We start from the raw sequence: 14,882 nt of genomic DNA on the forward strand, positions 1-14,882 counted from the left end.
TAGGTTAGATGATAAAACTAAGGTCCTTTTTATATTTTATGCTTTTATTTAATTTTACATTATGAGATATCATACTACTGTAAGTTATATTAGATAGAGTACTATTTTTTCCAAAGTTGCACCTATTTTGCTTAATACCTGACTTTCCACAAGCTTATAAAGCTGTGTTTAAAATATGGTTTTGCTCATCCTGTCTCAATAGACTTCCACGATTACTTCTTACCAACTAGTCTTGTTGAAAGGTTTCTAGCATTATAGGTAATGTAAAGTCCATTAGGTCAGGCTCTTCATAGCATGACATGCAGTAAATTACAAGTGCTTCAAGCAGCTCGGTGAATTACAGTTCATCACTTTGAAAGGTTTCCCACTACAAGACCACAGTTATCAGATCTGGCAGTTAGGATCCAATTAACACTTTGGTCAGAATAATCAGATTGCATGTGTAAGACTTGTATAATTCGTTTATTGCTTCCATGCATCTTCTGTCTGTAGGTAAATTTGTTGCCGTTATTTCAAAGCTGGGAATCACTATTTCACTTGCCTTTGGGTTATATTTCAAGTTCTTTTGCAGTGCAATGATGAACTCTCCTTGTTCCAGCAATTTAGATCACTTGTCCTGTAGATATTACAGCTTGAGAAATGGTTTGTTTCTGGTAGTTTTGTTTTGTGCTCTTACCATGTCATTATACGTCTAGAAAAAAATTGCTGGCAATTTTTACTAAGCATGTTTTATTTAGTGTCTCAGAGACAGTTTTCACCAACATGATCACTGTGAATCCTGCATAACCCTATACACCATAAATGACATACGCAGTGACATTTACATGTGTACTGTCATGCAAAACTATTTCCTGCTACACTGAATATAATACTATGGCTGAAAGAAAAAAATTCTGATTTGGACCTATCATTTCGCAAGCCATGGTCAGTTATTTAGAAGATGACCTTTGGGGAAAGAATAATATATAGAGAATAATACACCTCATATTCTATACTTTTGGCCACCGCTTTGATAGCCAGTTTAGTCATACTTTCAAAGATTATGGCTAACTGGATAGATATCTGGAAAGAATGATTTGACCCAAAAGATGATACAGTTTCTTAAAAAAATTGAATATACAAATTCAACTACTGCAATGTTTAAACCACAATGGTCTAATAAATTTCATAAATAGGAAGGCTAATAACATTTTATGAAATAGGACTATACTCAATTCACAGTGAAGCTTATTTGTTAGGAATTACTATTTCGTTATTCTCTTTTATATTATACCTAATAGAGATTTAAGTTCCTAGATTCAGAACATATATTTCAAATCCAATATAAACTGTCGCAGTACCATGAAAACACTGCTAAACATTCTCCTCATAAGAAGCATTAACAGTGATTGCTCTTTATAGATGAAATTTAAGTGATAATACTGAACTTCTTGATTGAAAATAGGCCCCCATTTTAATTTTACACAGAGCTATTCTGTGACTACTGAAGATAATAAGAGCATTCAGAGTTTCTTTTACATGTGGCTTTTCTTTTTCCATATAATCATACTACACCAAAGGGCCAAGAAGATAATGTAAATAAGAATATTCCTTCTTATGAATAATGATGAAAAACAATGTTGATGAAGATGTAGATACACAAAAAGCTTGGCTGAAGTGTCAGGCATTGGGTCCAGAAAAATTCAAGTTGAATACTGAGACTCTCATTTGCTTTGCCACTTTTGGTCAAGCTATGTAATTTCTTGGAGTTCCTGTTCTTATTTCATTAAAATAAGGTTAAAAATATCAGTTTTACTCAGTTATTGCCAAGATTTACACTTGATAATGCATGTAGATCTGTAACACACAGTAACCAGTCCAACTATCGTCCTTCCCTTCCTTACCCGGCTGAACTCCTTTGAGAGACTTAATTACACATAATAAATTGCCTCAGTTTATACAACTGGAATACTGAGAGCTTGTCCTCCCTCTAGTCTCCCCTTACACTTAAGATCTAAAAGCAAAGACAAAAACCTTTCAGTGTAGATGAAACCCAGAGGGGTTTAAATCAGAAAGAAAGCAAAATAAAACAAAACAAAATTCAGAGTAATACACAGTTTCTGTTGTGTTCTACAAGTACCTTTATGCAGCCTACTATTTAATCAAAATGAATACTCTGATACCATGTATATGTTAAGCCAAGCGTTTTGCTTCTGTCCACTCCATGTGTAGTAGGCCGACTTTGAGGAAAAATGTCCTTCTGAAACTCAGCCTGGCCCCACAGGTTGCCTATGCTCAATAAAGGCAAGGGTCTCCACTGGTCCTAAACATTTGCGTTTTGAATTTTGGGGTTCTAGCTCTTGCCCACAATATTCCTCCTGCCTTAGGCTCCTTTGCCTGTTTCTGTTTTAATCTGTACTGGTAATTCAAGGTTTTGTTGTTTTGTTGTTATTTTGGGATTACGGTTTTAATTCCTGAATCTCTGGCTTGAGGTTGTATGACAAAGACTAGTTATTCATCTGTGCAAAACAAGTTTGCAAACTTCTAGTGGTGTACAGGAAGGTAGGTACATACACAATTAGAGTGCAGTGTGTCACTAGAAGAATGCACAGGAAGGAAGAGATATAAGTTAACAAAAGAATCCGAAACAGACTTCAATGGGAGGTAATTTGTAAACTGAAATCAGTAGTAATTAAGGGTGTTGGAAATGCTTCTCAGTTCTCTAGGTGAAAGCAGAATTTTTTTGTGTGCAATTGCAAGTTATTCCTTATGACTTGGATATGAAGTGCATACAGCACAATTAGTTGGGAACTACAGTATAAGAGGGCCGTGGGTAATAAATTTGGAAATTAAAAGATTCTTAAACTAGAATTGCTCGATCAGGAAGTCAGAAAACACTGACTACCTGGAGGCTTTAAAAAGAGTGATAAAATCAGATTTGAGTTTTAGGACTATCTGTGGCCACAGTGCTATTCTGACATTCAGATAATTTGATTGGGACAGAGAGGAGAGGATCTGAAGGATACAGGTACAGCAGTCAACTGAACACGGAGAAACTGTGGAAGAATTTAGCTATTTAGATGATGCATCATCTGAAAAGATGACAGCTTCATTTCTTAAGGTAAACAATACAGGAAAAGAATTAATCCTGAGTGTATATTTAAGGGGCCTGTGGAATACCTGTATGGGATGCTTTTGTTTTATTTCATTTCACAGTACTATTTTTATAGTACTGAACCCCCCACCCCCTTGAGACAGGGTGTCACTAAATTGCTAAATGGCTCAGGTTGGGTTTCAGCTTGTAATTCTCTTGCCTCAGTCTCCAGGAATGCTAGGGTTATAGGTATGTGCCACGGCACCCAGTTGGCATTTAGTTCTTGCACCAGAGAAAGGGTCTCAGATTTACACGTGGAAGTAACTAGCACATAGCATGGTGAGAGAGAAGAGAACTGGGAATTAATTAAATTTTGGAGAAAATAATTATGGACTGCTCATAATGTGAAAATCATTGTGCTACGAGTTGAGGACCTAATAGTGAAGCAAAAACTGGGCTACCTTCCATTTTTCCCCTTTTCTTCTTTTTTTGTCTAGTTTCCTCTCTCCCTCACATTAATCAATGTTTACTAATCACCTATTGTATGCTAGACACATATTAGTTGCTCAGGAAGCCCTACGAGGGCCCTGTCCTTGTAAAGGCCATATTCTAATGAAGTAGTAATACATTAAATCAACAAGATGGTCAGAAAACAGATCTTGAGAAGTAAGAACATGCTGAAAGGAGAAGAAGAACAAGGGAGGAGCATGGGGGAAAGGGAGGTGGGGAGAGGGAGAAAAGAGAATGAAAGAAGAAAGTGCAAACAAAGCTTTTGTAATAGGGGGGAAAAGAAGGGTTAAAGGCAGGGGAATGGGAAAAATATTAACATATATTTGTACAAGCACAAATATCATATGATCAATGTGATCAAAATGTATGGCAAACATACTAATAAAAAGGTAAAAAAATAAGAGTACAGCATTGCTTTATTTAGTTAGGTTATGATGACAGTGAGTAATAGAGTTATCAAATAAGAAACTAATATGGATTTTTTTGGTTTTTGTTTTTTTTAAAGAAGGAACGTCTAGGGAGATTTTTCTCCACAAAGAAAAATAAACTAGTAATGAGGGAATTGTTGCTAGAATACAAGATGAAAGAGTAGCAAAGCACTTTAGTGAGTGGAAGGAGGTGACAACCAAAAGCAACAGGTGGTTAAATTATTCCTACACATTTCAATTTGTTGCTATTGATGATGACAATCTTTTCTTCCATTATATCTTCTGATTAATATAACTCTTGCTATTTTCATTTATCTACTAGGGTAAATTCCAAAGGATCAAATATATAATATAAAAAGTAAAATAATACAAATTCTTGATAAAACAAATGTCATAATCGTAAAGAGGGGAGATTCAACTATAATGACACAAAAGCAGAACTCATAAGAAAAAAAAATCAACAAATTCAACTGCAGTGTATAGTGAAAATAAAAGTTTGAAGTAAATGAGAACTGGAATGCAATTTTGGAACTCAGTATTTCTCTAATTTATGATAAACTTCTATAGATCAACAAGAAAAAGAACAATAATCCAATACAAAAAAATGGACAAAGTACCAATCAGTGTTCAGAAACTGACTCTTACCTATGAAAACACATGCAAGCCTAACTAATAATAAAGAAAGAAAATTAAAGATAATCTGTAATCCTACCAGACTGGGAAATATCACATTATATAACAACAATGTGTTGGTAAAGTTGCAGAAAGCAGATACTGGATTATGAATGTGTTAAAAAGCAACACATTTACAGATAATGAATTAGTTGCTTTTCTGTCATTGGGATAAAATATCTGAAGCCCACAGCTTAAGGGAGGATAGGTCTACATGGCCCAGGATTTCAGGGGGTTCAGTCAATGGATAACTGGCTTCACACAAATGGCATGGATTAAGAGCACAGCAGAGAAAAGTTTCTCCACTCATGGCAGCCAGGAAGTACAGAAGGAAGAGCCAGAGCCAGAATCATACCCTCCAAAGGCATCCCCTGTGAACCACCTTCTTTAACTGGGCCTCCACTCCTAACAGAAAATTCAGCTATGAGCTCCCTTACTGGGTATAGCACCCATGTGATCTAATCATTTTCCAAAGGCCTTGCCTCTCAACACATACAACTTTTGGGTGAACAATCCCAGATAACATTTGAATAATATCTATAAAAATTAAAATCACATAACTGACACATGAGCTCTACTTCTAAAGTTGCATTTGTATATCAGTGAAATTAAATGTTTTCAAGGCCATTCATGAAGTCATTTTTGCTAGCAGAACAATAAGTCAGTAATATCCCAGGTAATACTCAATAGGATACTGGTTAAGTTACATCCATCAGGTCCAGTCACAGAAGTCAATGAGGAAGCTCTTTATGGGTTGATAAGCAATGATTTCCAAAATACCCTTAGCAGTGAAAATGCTACATATATATATATATATATGGCTTGAACATGCATGGAGTACTTCTGGAAGGGTATAAAAGAAGCAGGTAATATTGGTTGTCTCTGAAGAAGAGGACTATCTATGGGACATGGGTGAAATAACTCAAGTTTGCTTTTTATAACTCCTGAATTGTAAACCACGTACCTGTATTATTAGTTAAAATAAATTTTAAATGCAGGTAGGAAGTAATTTTATAAATGATTCCTAACCTTTTACAAGAAATATCTCCAAGTATAATGCTGGAGTCAATGAAATACAAAATATATAATGGTAAATACTTTCCACCAGTTTTAAATTTTTATAAAAATTTTCCGAACAAAACCACTATCGTAATAATAGAAAAGAAACATCTATGAAGATATTTAAAACATTTTATCAGGCTGGGGAGAGGTTTCAGTGGAATATGTTTAAGAATATTAGGAAGAAGGAATTCCAATTTGAGATTAATAGGTGAGAGGAAAATTAGATAACTATATTTCATATCTCTTCAGAAACACAATAGGAATATAACCTACATCCAAAAGATACTCCTCATGTGTGGATATCAAAGCCTGGCAAATACTATCATTCTATGCCATTGTCAAAATCTGGGAGTTGTAGACAATTATTAATCCTTTGGTTTTAGAAATATAAAATATGTCATAGATATTTTGAAGGCTCTACAAAGTAAGAATTTACAATAAATAATTTATGTACTTATGTACTTCTCATTCTTATCCCATTTCTTTTCGACTTTTTTACTTCCCACTTTCTCCCTCTCTACTCTTAACTCTCTCTTATCTGCACATCCTTCCCCACCAAGGCAACACCATTTATTCATACAGAGACAAATGGCAGCCATTCTTAACACTAAATTTAACCAAACTTCTTAAAATGCAATTGTCAGAGTATGACACCTACTGAGATTATTGTTGAGGGCTTCAGTAGTACTGTTTTCTATCAGAAAGAAGAAAACAAATTATAATTATATTTAAATCACAGGTCAATTGTATTGATCAGGTGGATATATGGACAGAAAATTTTCTAGAGTTCTTTTAAGTAGAGGAATAATTTTCAAAATGGAGCCAGGGCCTTTGAATTTAACATCCTATTAGTTGTTTCTCCCTAAGCTCTACCAAGAAGGCCAGTCCATCATGTTCACTGCTTTACGCTCTGGTTTTAGTGTGACATTTGACACCAAAAGTGTAGCCAAAATATTTCTTGAAAAGCACATTTATTGAAAAAAAAAATGATTCTCCAAAGTCAATTGTGTATTTTCTCATAATGGTGGTGCATGATGTGGTGATTAGAAAGGAAGAAAATGGGCTGGGGATTTAGCTCAGAGGTTCAGTGGCCTGCTTTGCAAGCGCAAGGATCCGAGTTCAATCCCTGGTACAAAAAAAAAGAACGGAAGAAAATACTTTAGAGATTCTTCTGAGAGTATTAAAAATGTTTTCCATACAGGTTTTTAAACATATTAGCTTATAAAATAAACCAAAATTAATAGAATATAAACATTTATAGAATTTTCTTACATGGGACATTAGAAATCCCTATTTTTAAATCAGAAAAAAAAAAAAATCGTAACAAATGTCTCACGCTTCCAAAAAGGCAAATGAGACAACTACATATTTTCTTTGTCCTATTGATAAATATGCATTCAAGAACAAGGCAACTCCACTGACTCTTTGATTACTCTTGACCAACTTTTATAGATATCCAAGAACACAGACTGGTGTCATATTTCTTAGGCTGTAATTACCGAATTTCACATTTTTACCTCAAATTCTTACTCATCACAGAAAATTCAACTTTGAAATAGAACTGACAGTATAAGAAGAAACAACAAGAAAGAAAAACCTGGCTTGTCAGGAATCTTTCATTTTCAGTAACTCAGTGCACATTGTAAAACTCTTGATTTCCACATATTTATTGCTGCCTTTTGTGATGTAGTACATAATCATTCTTCAAATATCATTTAAAATTCATCTAATTCTGCAGCTCCTTTTACACTATGGTCCTTAAGGACAGAAGATATGTTCTATTCACTCATGTCTGCACACCACCTGTCAAGTAGTTGATACACAGTAGATACTTAATAAACATTTACTAACTAGGGGTGTACTATGGGAAAACATGAAAAGTTTACAAAATTAATCTTTTTTTAAATATTATTTTGGTTAAATTCTATGTTTAATGTATACCACGTTGTTGAATACTTAATGTTTTTAAAAATTACCAGTGATTCTGTTATCATTACTGCTATCAAGTTAATTTACTTTTTCGATTTCAAATACCCATTTTAACATTCATTCATTTGCTTGATGTTATAGCTGGTTTCTAGATGTCTTCTGAAAGCCTCATGTGGTCATAGGCGGGTCTTTCAGAGGTGGCTGGATCTAGGATGTGTGGTGCTGGAATCAAGGTTGTGATGCTGGGATTCAGGGTGCAATGCTAGGATTAAGGGTGCCCCCTCCCCGTACTCCCCTAAGGGCGGTAGCCTGGATAGGATACGAGGGACAGAAAGAGGGCTTGCTGCTTGCTACTTTGCTGCTTTTGCTGACTTCTGCCTGCCATGAACTGTGTCTCCTCTGTGATGTCCCTCTGCCATGCCATAATGCCTTGGAGTCAGCAGATTACAGACTGAAACTTCTATAGAATGGGAGTCAAAATAAACTTTTCTTCCTTTAACTTTCTGCATCAGGTGTTTTGTCTCAGCACCAAGAAAAGTAACTAAACAGAAAAGTAATATCAAGTCACTGAAATAAATTTGAAAAATACCAAAACATAGTATTTTAAAAATCACAGCTTTAATATTCAAAGTCTATTCTTTATGTACGTATAGGCAATTCACTGAATATGGTCCTATTATGCAAGAATTTCTGTTGCAATGGTAGAGCTAAATAATGTAAATTTCTTCCAAACACAGTTCAAATTTCCCTTGCCACACCATATTAACCATGAAAAACTAAATAAGATATAAATTTCATTGCTAGATCTCTAATTCACGAGTCACTACTTCAGTGGTACCTATGCACAATGATAAGTGACCAGTCGTGCTGACAATTTTAATTCATGACAGTGACTGATAGGTAAGCAGCTGTTTATTCATTCACACACAGGCAATGAGCAGTGTAACTGTATCATTTCCTTGTCTCCAAATTATAAATTTGGGTGATATTTTACATAAATGAATAGTCAAAAGAAGAAACTGACAAACAAAGCTGAAAATGCAGCAAAGAAATCAAAGACAAGCTAATGGAAGCAAAATTAAAAGAAAATGTAAATAGATGGAGAGAGAGAGAGCACATGTAGGCACTGACACCACTGCCATGGAAGAAACCCCGTCTACCGCTGAGGAACTCGGTGAGGGCAAATTTATCGACCTATGTGAGGAAAGTGACTACCAGTGAAGACACAGATGTACTACCAGCAGAACTGGTGCTGGCAAAATTTATCAGTTAACGGGATTCGCAAAGATATAGAACATAAGAGAGGCCTTGAAAGAGAAAATGCTGGAAGCCGATCTAAACTTAAAACGGAGCACTCTGAGTCACTACTGTGTAAAAAGATGCCTCCGTACTGAGATCAGGTGAGCACTCTGCAAGCAACTCTTGAAAAGAATTTTAAAAAGAAGTACAGCATTTTAATTTTAATACATATAATGTTTTAAAATATAGTGTACTATATTAATATTGGGGTTTTACTGTTTTCTTCCATATCCCATACATTTATAACCTTGCAATAAATTTTTAAAAACTGTTTTGGGAAAAATTGTAAAGGTCATGATACAATGGTAATTTTTTCCACTGATTAGTCCACATCTACTTTTTTACTACTAAAATTACTTTTATAGTATCACACTATTTTGCAATGCTGTAACTGCCTGTACTTGAGGTTTATTTTTTGACTATGGTTGTCATTATACTCAGCTTCCTCATCTGGTAGGAGATTCTGCCAGAATGATATTCTTCAAATTATGGGGTTATTAACTAATTAATTATTTGTTGTTGCTTCTAAGCTTCATACAGGTCTTTTGCAAAAGAAGACAAAAAAAAATTTCATGTGTCTGCAAGCGCACATTGGTTGGTTAATAGCTCACTCAGGTGAAGAGTCCCCTACAATTTTTTTTTTTAATCAGTGATGCAAGCCTTTGTACAAGAGCTGTCCTGAATGTGGATAGGAGTTGTGCCTTGTTTCCAACTCAAAATATGCCAAAGGACCTGAAATGCTTCTTCTTTGATGAGGTTATGTATATATGCCAAGGTGATTTCTGTGATGATCTTTTATTAATAGGATTCCATTGTAGAAGAAGACTATTCTTCTGGACTTGAAGTAAAATGCCATGCTGTGAAATTCCAGTGAAGAAGGCAGCTTTTTGGAACCAAGCCCCAAGTAATCCAGACATAAGAAAATCAGTTGTGGATACAACCAGAATCCTTTTGAAAGAACGTTCTTCCCCAGGCAAAATTCCAGATGAGAAGAGCCCAGCCCACAATAAGTAGTATTGAGACACATCAGAAGAGAAACCAGCTGAGCCATTCTCAGACTCCTGCTCCACAGGAACAGAGATAATAAATGTATTAAGTTGCTAAGTCTGTGGGAACTTGTTATGCAACACTAGAAAATTAATATAGCAAGATTAAAATTTCTGATTCATGCTTTTTCCTTTAAAACTGCAATTATGGTCCCCAGATCCTCAAACATTTGGTATTCTAGAAAAAAACTGTTTTGAGGTCAGTTAATTTTACCCAGTTGTTTTATAGGGAGACTTTTTCACATCTACATAATTATGAAAAAATGCAAAATGACAAGAAATGTGCCAGGAAGTATTAAAGTATAACTACTCTTTACCAAATTTTTTACATTTATTTCTTTCATATATTTGTTTTTAAAAGTTTCTTGGATTTCATGTTAGATTACCTTTTCTATTTCAAATGTTTTGATTTCCTCCCATTCAAAAAATGTTTGTGCTCAGGAAATCCCATTGTTTTTAGTTTTAAATTCCATTCTTTTCCTTTATACTGTCTCATGTTTTAAAACCTTTGTGCCTGATTGCACTGTATGAGAATACCATCTCTCCTCTAGCTTAGAAATTGGATGTCTAGGGTCACTGCTACTTCTCACTACTGTACTTACACAGAAAAATTTAATTCTGATGTTGCATTTAATTTCTCTGACTGTATGTAAATCATCTTATCTCAACCTCTTCTGATTTCATCAATCTCTTTGTATCATGAATCATGTCTCTTCTTGAATCGTATTAAAGACACCAATATTTTACTTTTGATTACAGTATGTAGTGCAGTGTTCTTTGAATGATTCTTTCTATCAGTTGGTAGAATGAGATTTTCCCACTTGTTCTACATTTGGTGCATTTTGTCCCTTCTTTCCCATCCATGCTGGGGATTGAACCCAGGGCCTTACACATGATAGGCAAGCACTTTACCACTGAGCTACATCCTTGCATCCTTAGCTCCCATGTTCTCCTTAGTGAGAAGTGATGAATCTAGCTTTGTATTTGACAACTGGTATATGACAGTTCACGTAAATCTCTGTCCACATGGACAGAAACTTCTCAATTCTGCATCCATAATTTTAGAAGATTAGGATGCTAGCCCAACTTTCAGCAGGTTTTCAGCTGAATCAAGGTAGAATACATTTTCCATTCCTGTGATATCTTCATACAATAGCAGAGAGTGTGTTTTAGAAAGATAGGCTGTAGAATATGATGGGCTTCATAAATGCCCAAGTTTTACTAGCAATGCTAACATGGGCATACTATTTAAATTCTCTCAGTCTCCAAATTCCTCTAAGTAAAATGGGGATAATAATACAACATACAACCCAGAGTACTGAATGGATAATGCATGTGTGGGGTTAGCACAGAAGCTGACATTAAGGAGACACATATAAGCCTTCGGATTTGATATTCTAGTACAAAACATCAAATCACTAAATATATCACTATTGTGATTCTTTGCTAGTTCCTACTCTGTCATTTTGATATCTTTTCCAAAATAAAATGCCTGATATTCTTCTCTACCACACCCTGCTAATTTTTTTCAATTGAGTTACTGTTTCTGACTCAATGCATAAGAGATAATGAGGAGATGGTGAAAAGAATCACAACTCATATGGTTTTGAAAACCAGTCAAATGCATTGCATGAGATGTTAGTGTTGTTGTCACCATGGACCTGGTATGTCAGAATAGGCACATAGAGGCATATGGGTACCTTGGGTGGTGTCTCCAATTTCACAGAATGTTTAAAGATATTTTGGATCTTGAGATCAGTGGACATTTCTTAAAATTTCGTATTTTGTTTGACCAAGTTATCTCTGGCCATTAAAGCACATGTACCAATCTCCTCTGAATTCCAGAACTGAAAATAAAACTGCTAGTTATTCAAATACAAATGACTAGAAATCTCCCTCACTCAGCAGCTGTTCCTGAACCCACAAAACTGCTTCTCTTACTGTGGATATTGTCTCAGTGAACTGCATCAGTATCCTCTTAGTCAACCACACTAAATATTTCAGGGCAATTTTTATCCTTTCTTCTGCCTCACTTCTATCTTCAATCATTTAGTAAGTACTGCCCACTCACTTCTACAATGTCTCCCCAGCCTGACTCCTGCTTTGCCTTTCATATCCCCTCAAGCCTTACTTCTGTACTTTACCATTTTTCACTTGGGCTATTGTCACAGTCTCTGAAGTGGTCTTCAGGCCTCTAAAGTCTTGCCTCTCCAATCAACAGTCCTCATGTTGCCAAAATGATCTTCTTAGAATGCAGATGTCATCATGACACTGTCCTTGTCAAATACAAAAAGGTTTCCCATTCCCATAGAAAAATTTACTACCTCCTATGGCTTGTGTTTCAGTGTCCCCCCAAAGCCTCATGTGGTCTGGCTACGGCTTTTTCAGAGGTGGCTGGACCTATGGGAATTACATACTAGGGGAATTACTACTAGGGAGTTACATGCATGATGTTGGAATTAAGAGTGTGTGATTGCTAAACTAGTGCAATCATTGGTTTGGCATATTTCTAGGTAAGATAAGGGTGGCCTTCCTTGGGTGGGTACTTAAGGATACCCTTAGAGTGGGTAGCCTAGGTAAAATATAAGGGACAGAAATTGAGCTAGTGTTGTTGCTTGCTGCTTGCTGCCTTCTGCCTTATTCCTTCCAGGAATTGTTTCTCCTCTTTAATGCCCCTCTGCCATGCAACCCTGCCTTGGAGTCACCTAATTATGGACTGAAATCTCTACAAAATGTGAGCTGAAATAATCCTTTCCTCCTTTAACTTTGAGCATTGAGTATGTTGTCGTATCTATGAGAATACTAAAATACTGCGTTATGTTTTTTTTCCTTTTTATTGAGTTTACTGGTAAATTCTAGGTATACAATACAGTTACATTCATAATGCTGCCTTACTTGAAATGCAAGGTCTGTCACATGCTCTCACTTGAGTTTCATATCTGCAGTGGTATCTCCACTACATGCATCAGGGCCACTGCCACACTCAAATCACATTTAGCCCTTCCGCATCTAAGTTAGTTTTCATTTCACTCTGTCTGGAGAACACTAGGTTGTCAAACACCTAAATGTACTAGAACCTTTCTCTTGCATCATTCAAATTTCAGTACCATGGTCACTTCTATGAGCTGATTCTAAGGATACCTGGATTATCAACATATTATCTCCTATGCTCTCCCTTTAATTGTTCTTTTTATCTTAGTCTGCTCTTTATTATGATTATTTATGCATGAACTACATTTGCAAATGACCTTGCTTTCTTCATTCTGTTCTTGTGCAATCTGACAGTTTTTGCACATAGTGGGGGTACAAAAAAATTATTGTTTGAATTTATCAGGCATAACACATGCAATATGCGAGTATGGCTTTTGGATTGTTATTAAAGCATAAATATAGAATAGTCATTTTACACAAAAATGAAAATAATATACTATATTATTTTACTTTTAATATGCTCTAGTATTTAAGGTTATTTGATCTGCTGTGAAGATAAAATGGCAAGGTAAACTAGGTGAATTTGAGTTTCCAGGGCATATCCTATGTTGTAATTATATCTAATTGCATACTGTGCTAGATAAGTAACAAATTTAAGCTTAACTACACTATGGAATTTTAATGGTATTTGTATATTCACATATCTAATGTTATCATGTCATTTGTGGACAGCATAGTTATTTTTATCCATCTTTTATGAGCTCAGAAAAACTACACTATGTAAAAGAATGAATAAATGGTAGAATTAGGATTTGAGTTGAATTTTTAAAAAATTATTATTCCAAACCCAGAATGCTGTTTTTCAACTTTCCTATAGTTTAGTTTTGTTGACTCCTCACTGACCCTAGGAATCCTATTCTGTATCTCTTGGATTTTATTTTTTGAAATTCATTAAACTTCTAAGCAGAATTTACTAACTCAATGGGGTGATCATAGAATTTATTGTGACACATTTCAGAATAAAAAGAGGTCAGAGAAGTTATATGTAAACTGGAATTGTCCTGAGCAAACTAGATCATGCACTCTGTATACCTGACTTAAAAATTAAGAGAACCATATTTTTTGCCTTAACAAACCAAACTACAGGAAGTTATTAATGAGTTTAAAATTTTGAAATCCTTGCTAGTTTGTATTAATAAAATTCATTTTATATTAATGATATTTTAAAGATCCAAATATACTTAAGGGATCTTTAAAATGTTTAATTTGAAATAAACTATCAAATATTTATATTTGAGTTTTGAGTGGAAATCCTACCCCTCCTCCCAAACAAACAAAAATAAACATAAATACATCTGCCAACATTCCAAGAATAACAAAAATCTTAAGCACCATTATGTACTGAATGTTTATGATAAAATATTAACCCCCAATGTGATGGCTTTTAGGAGGTAGGGCCTTTGGGAGGAAATTGGGTTATAAGACTAGAAATCTCATGAGTGGGATTAATGTTAAGAAAGGACCACTACAGAACTTCCTAATGCTCTTTTCACTATGTAGAAAATACGAGAATCTCTGGGAAATGCCAGGTCTGTCATTTTGGACTTTCCAGAATCCAGAACAGAGAATTTAAGCCTTGTTGTTTGAACCACCCACTCTACAGCAATACAGCTGCCCAAATTTCATTCTGTACTTAATGTGGCAAATGGTCATTTAATGACAATCAGACAATATGTAAAGGCATCCTTCAATCTTTGGCATTTCCAACATCCAGTGTGTTTTGCTGATTTATTTTTTATTTTTTTGTAATTAAGGGCTTTAAAACATCAAAGAACAAAGCCACAGACCTATATACACGGGCTATATATACAATGATTTACAAAAATTTCAACAAATATCTTTGTTTTTTAGAGTTCAATTATTTAAAGATAT

The 14,882-nt window shown here is 35.0% G+C and overlaps 1 protein-coding gene across 1 annotated transcript in view; it reads right to left on the reverse strand.

Moving 5' to 3' along the window:
- The window catches only part of Foxp2 (forkhead box P2), a 426,522-nt gene that overhangs the window by 71,454 nt on the left and 340,186 nt on the right, over positions 1–14,882 (reverse strand). The window contains exon 8 of the mRNA XM_033758206.1: positions 8,010–8,048. Within this exon, the coding sequence (XP_033614097.1) occupies positions 8,010–8,048 (39 nt within the window). The remainder of the gene's footprint in view (positions 1–8,009; positions 8,049–14,882) is intronic.

This window comes from Fukomys damarensis, unplaced genomic scaffold, assembly GCF_012274545.1.
Source record: "Fukomys damarensis isolate Sample0158 unplaced genomic scaffold, DMR_v1.0_HiC HiC_scaffold_4, whole genome shotgun sequence".
Taxonomy (NCBI): Eukaryota; Metazoa; Chordata; class Mammalia; order Rodentia; family Bathyergidae; genus Fukomys; species Fukomys damarensis.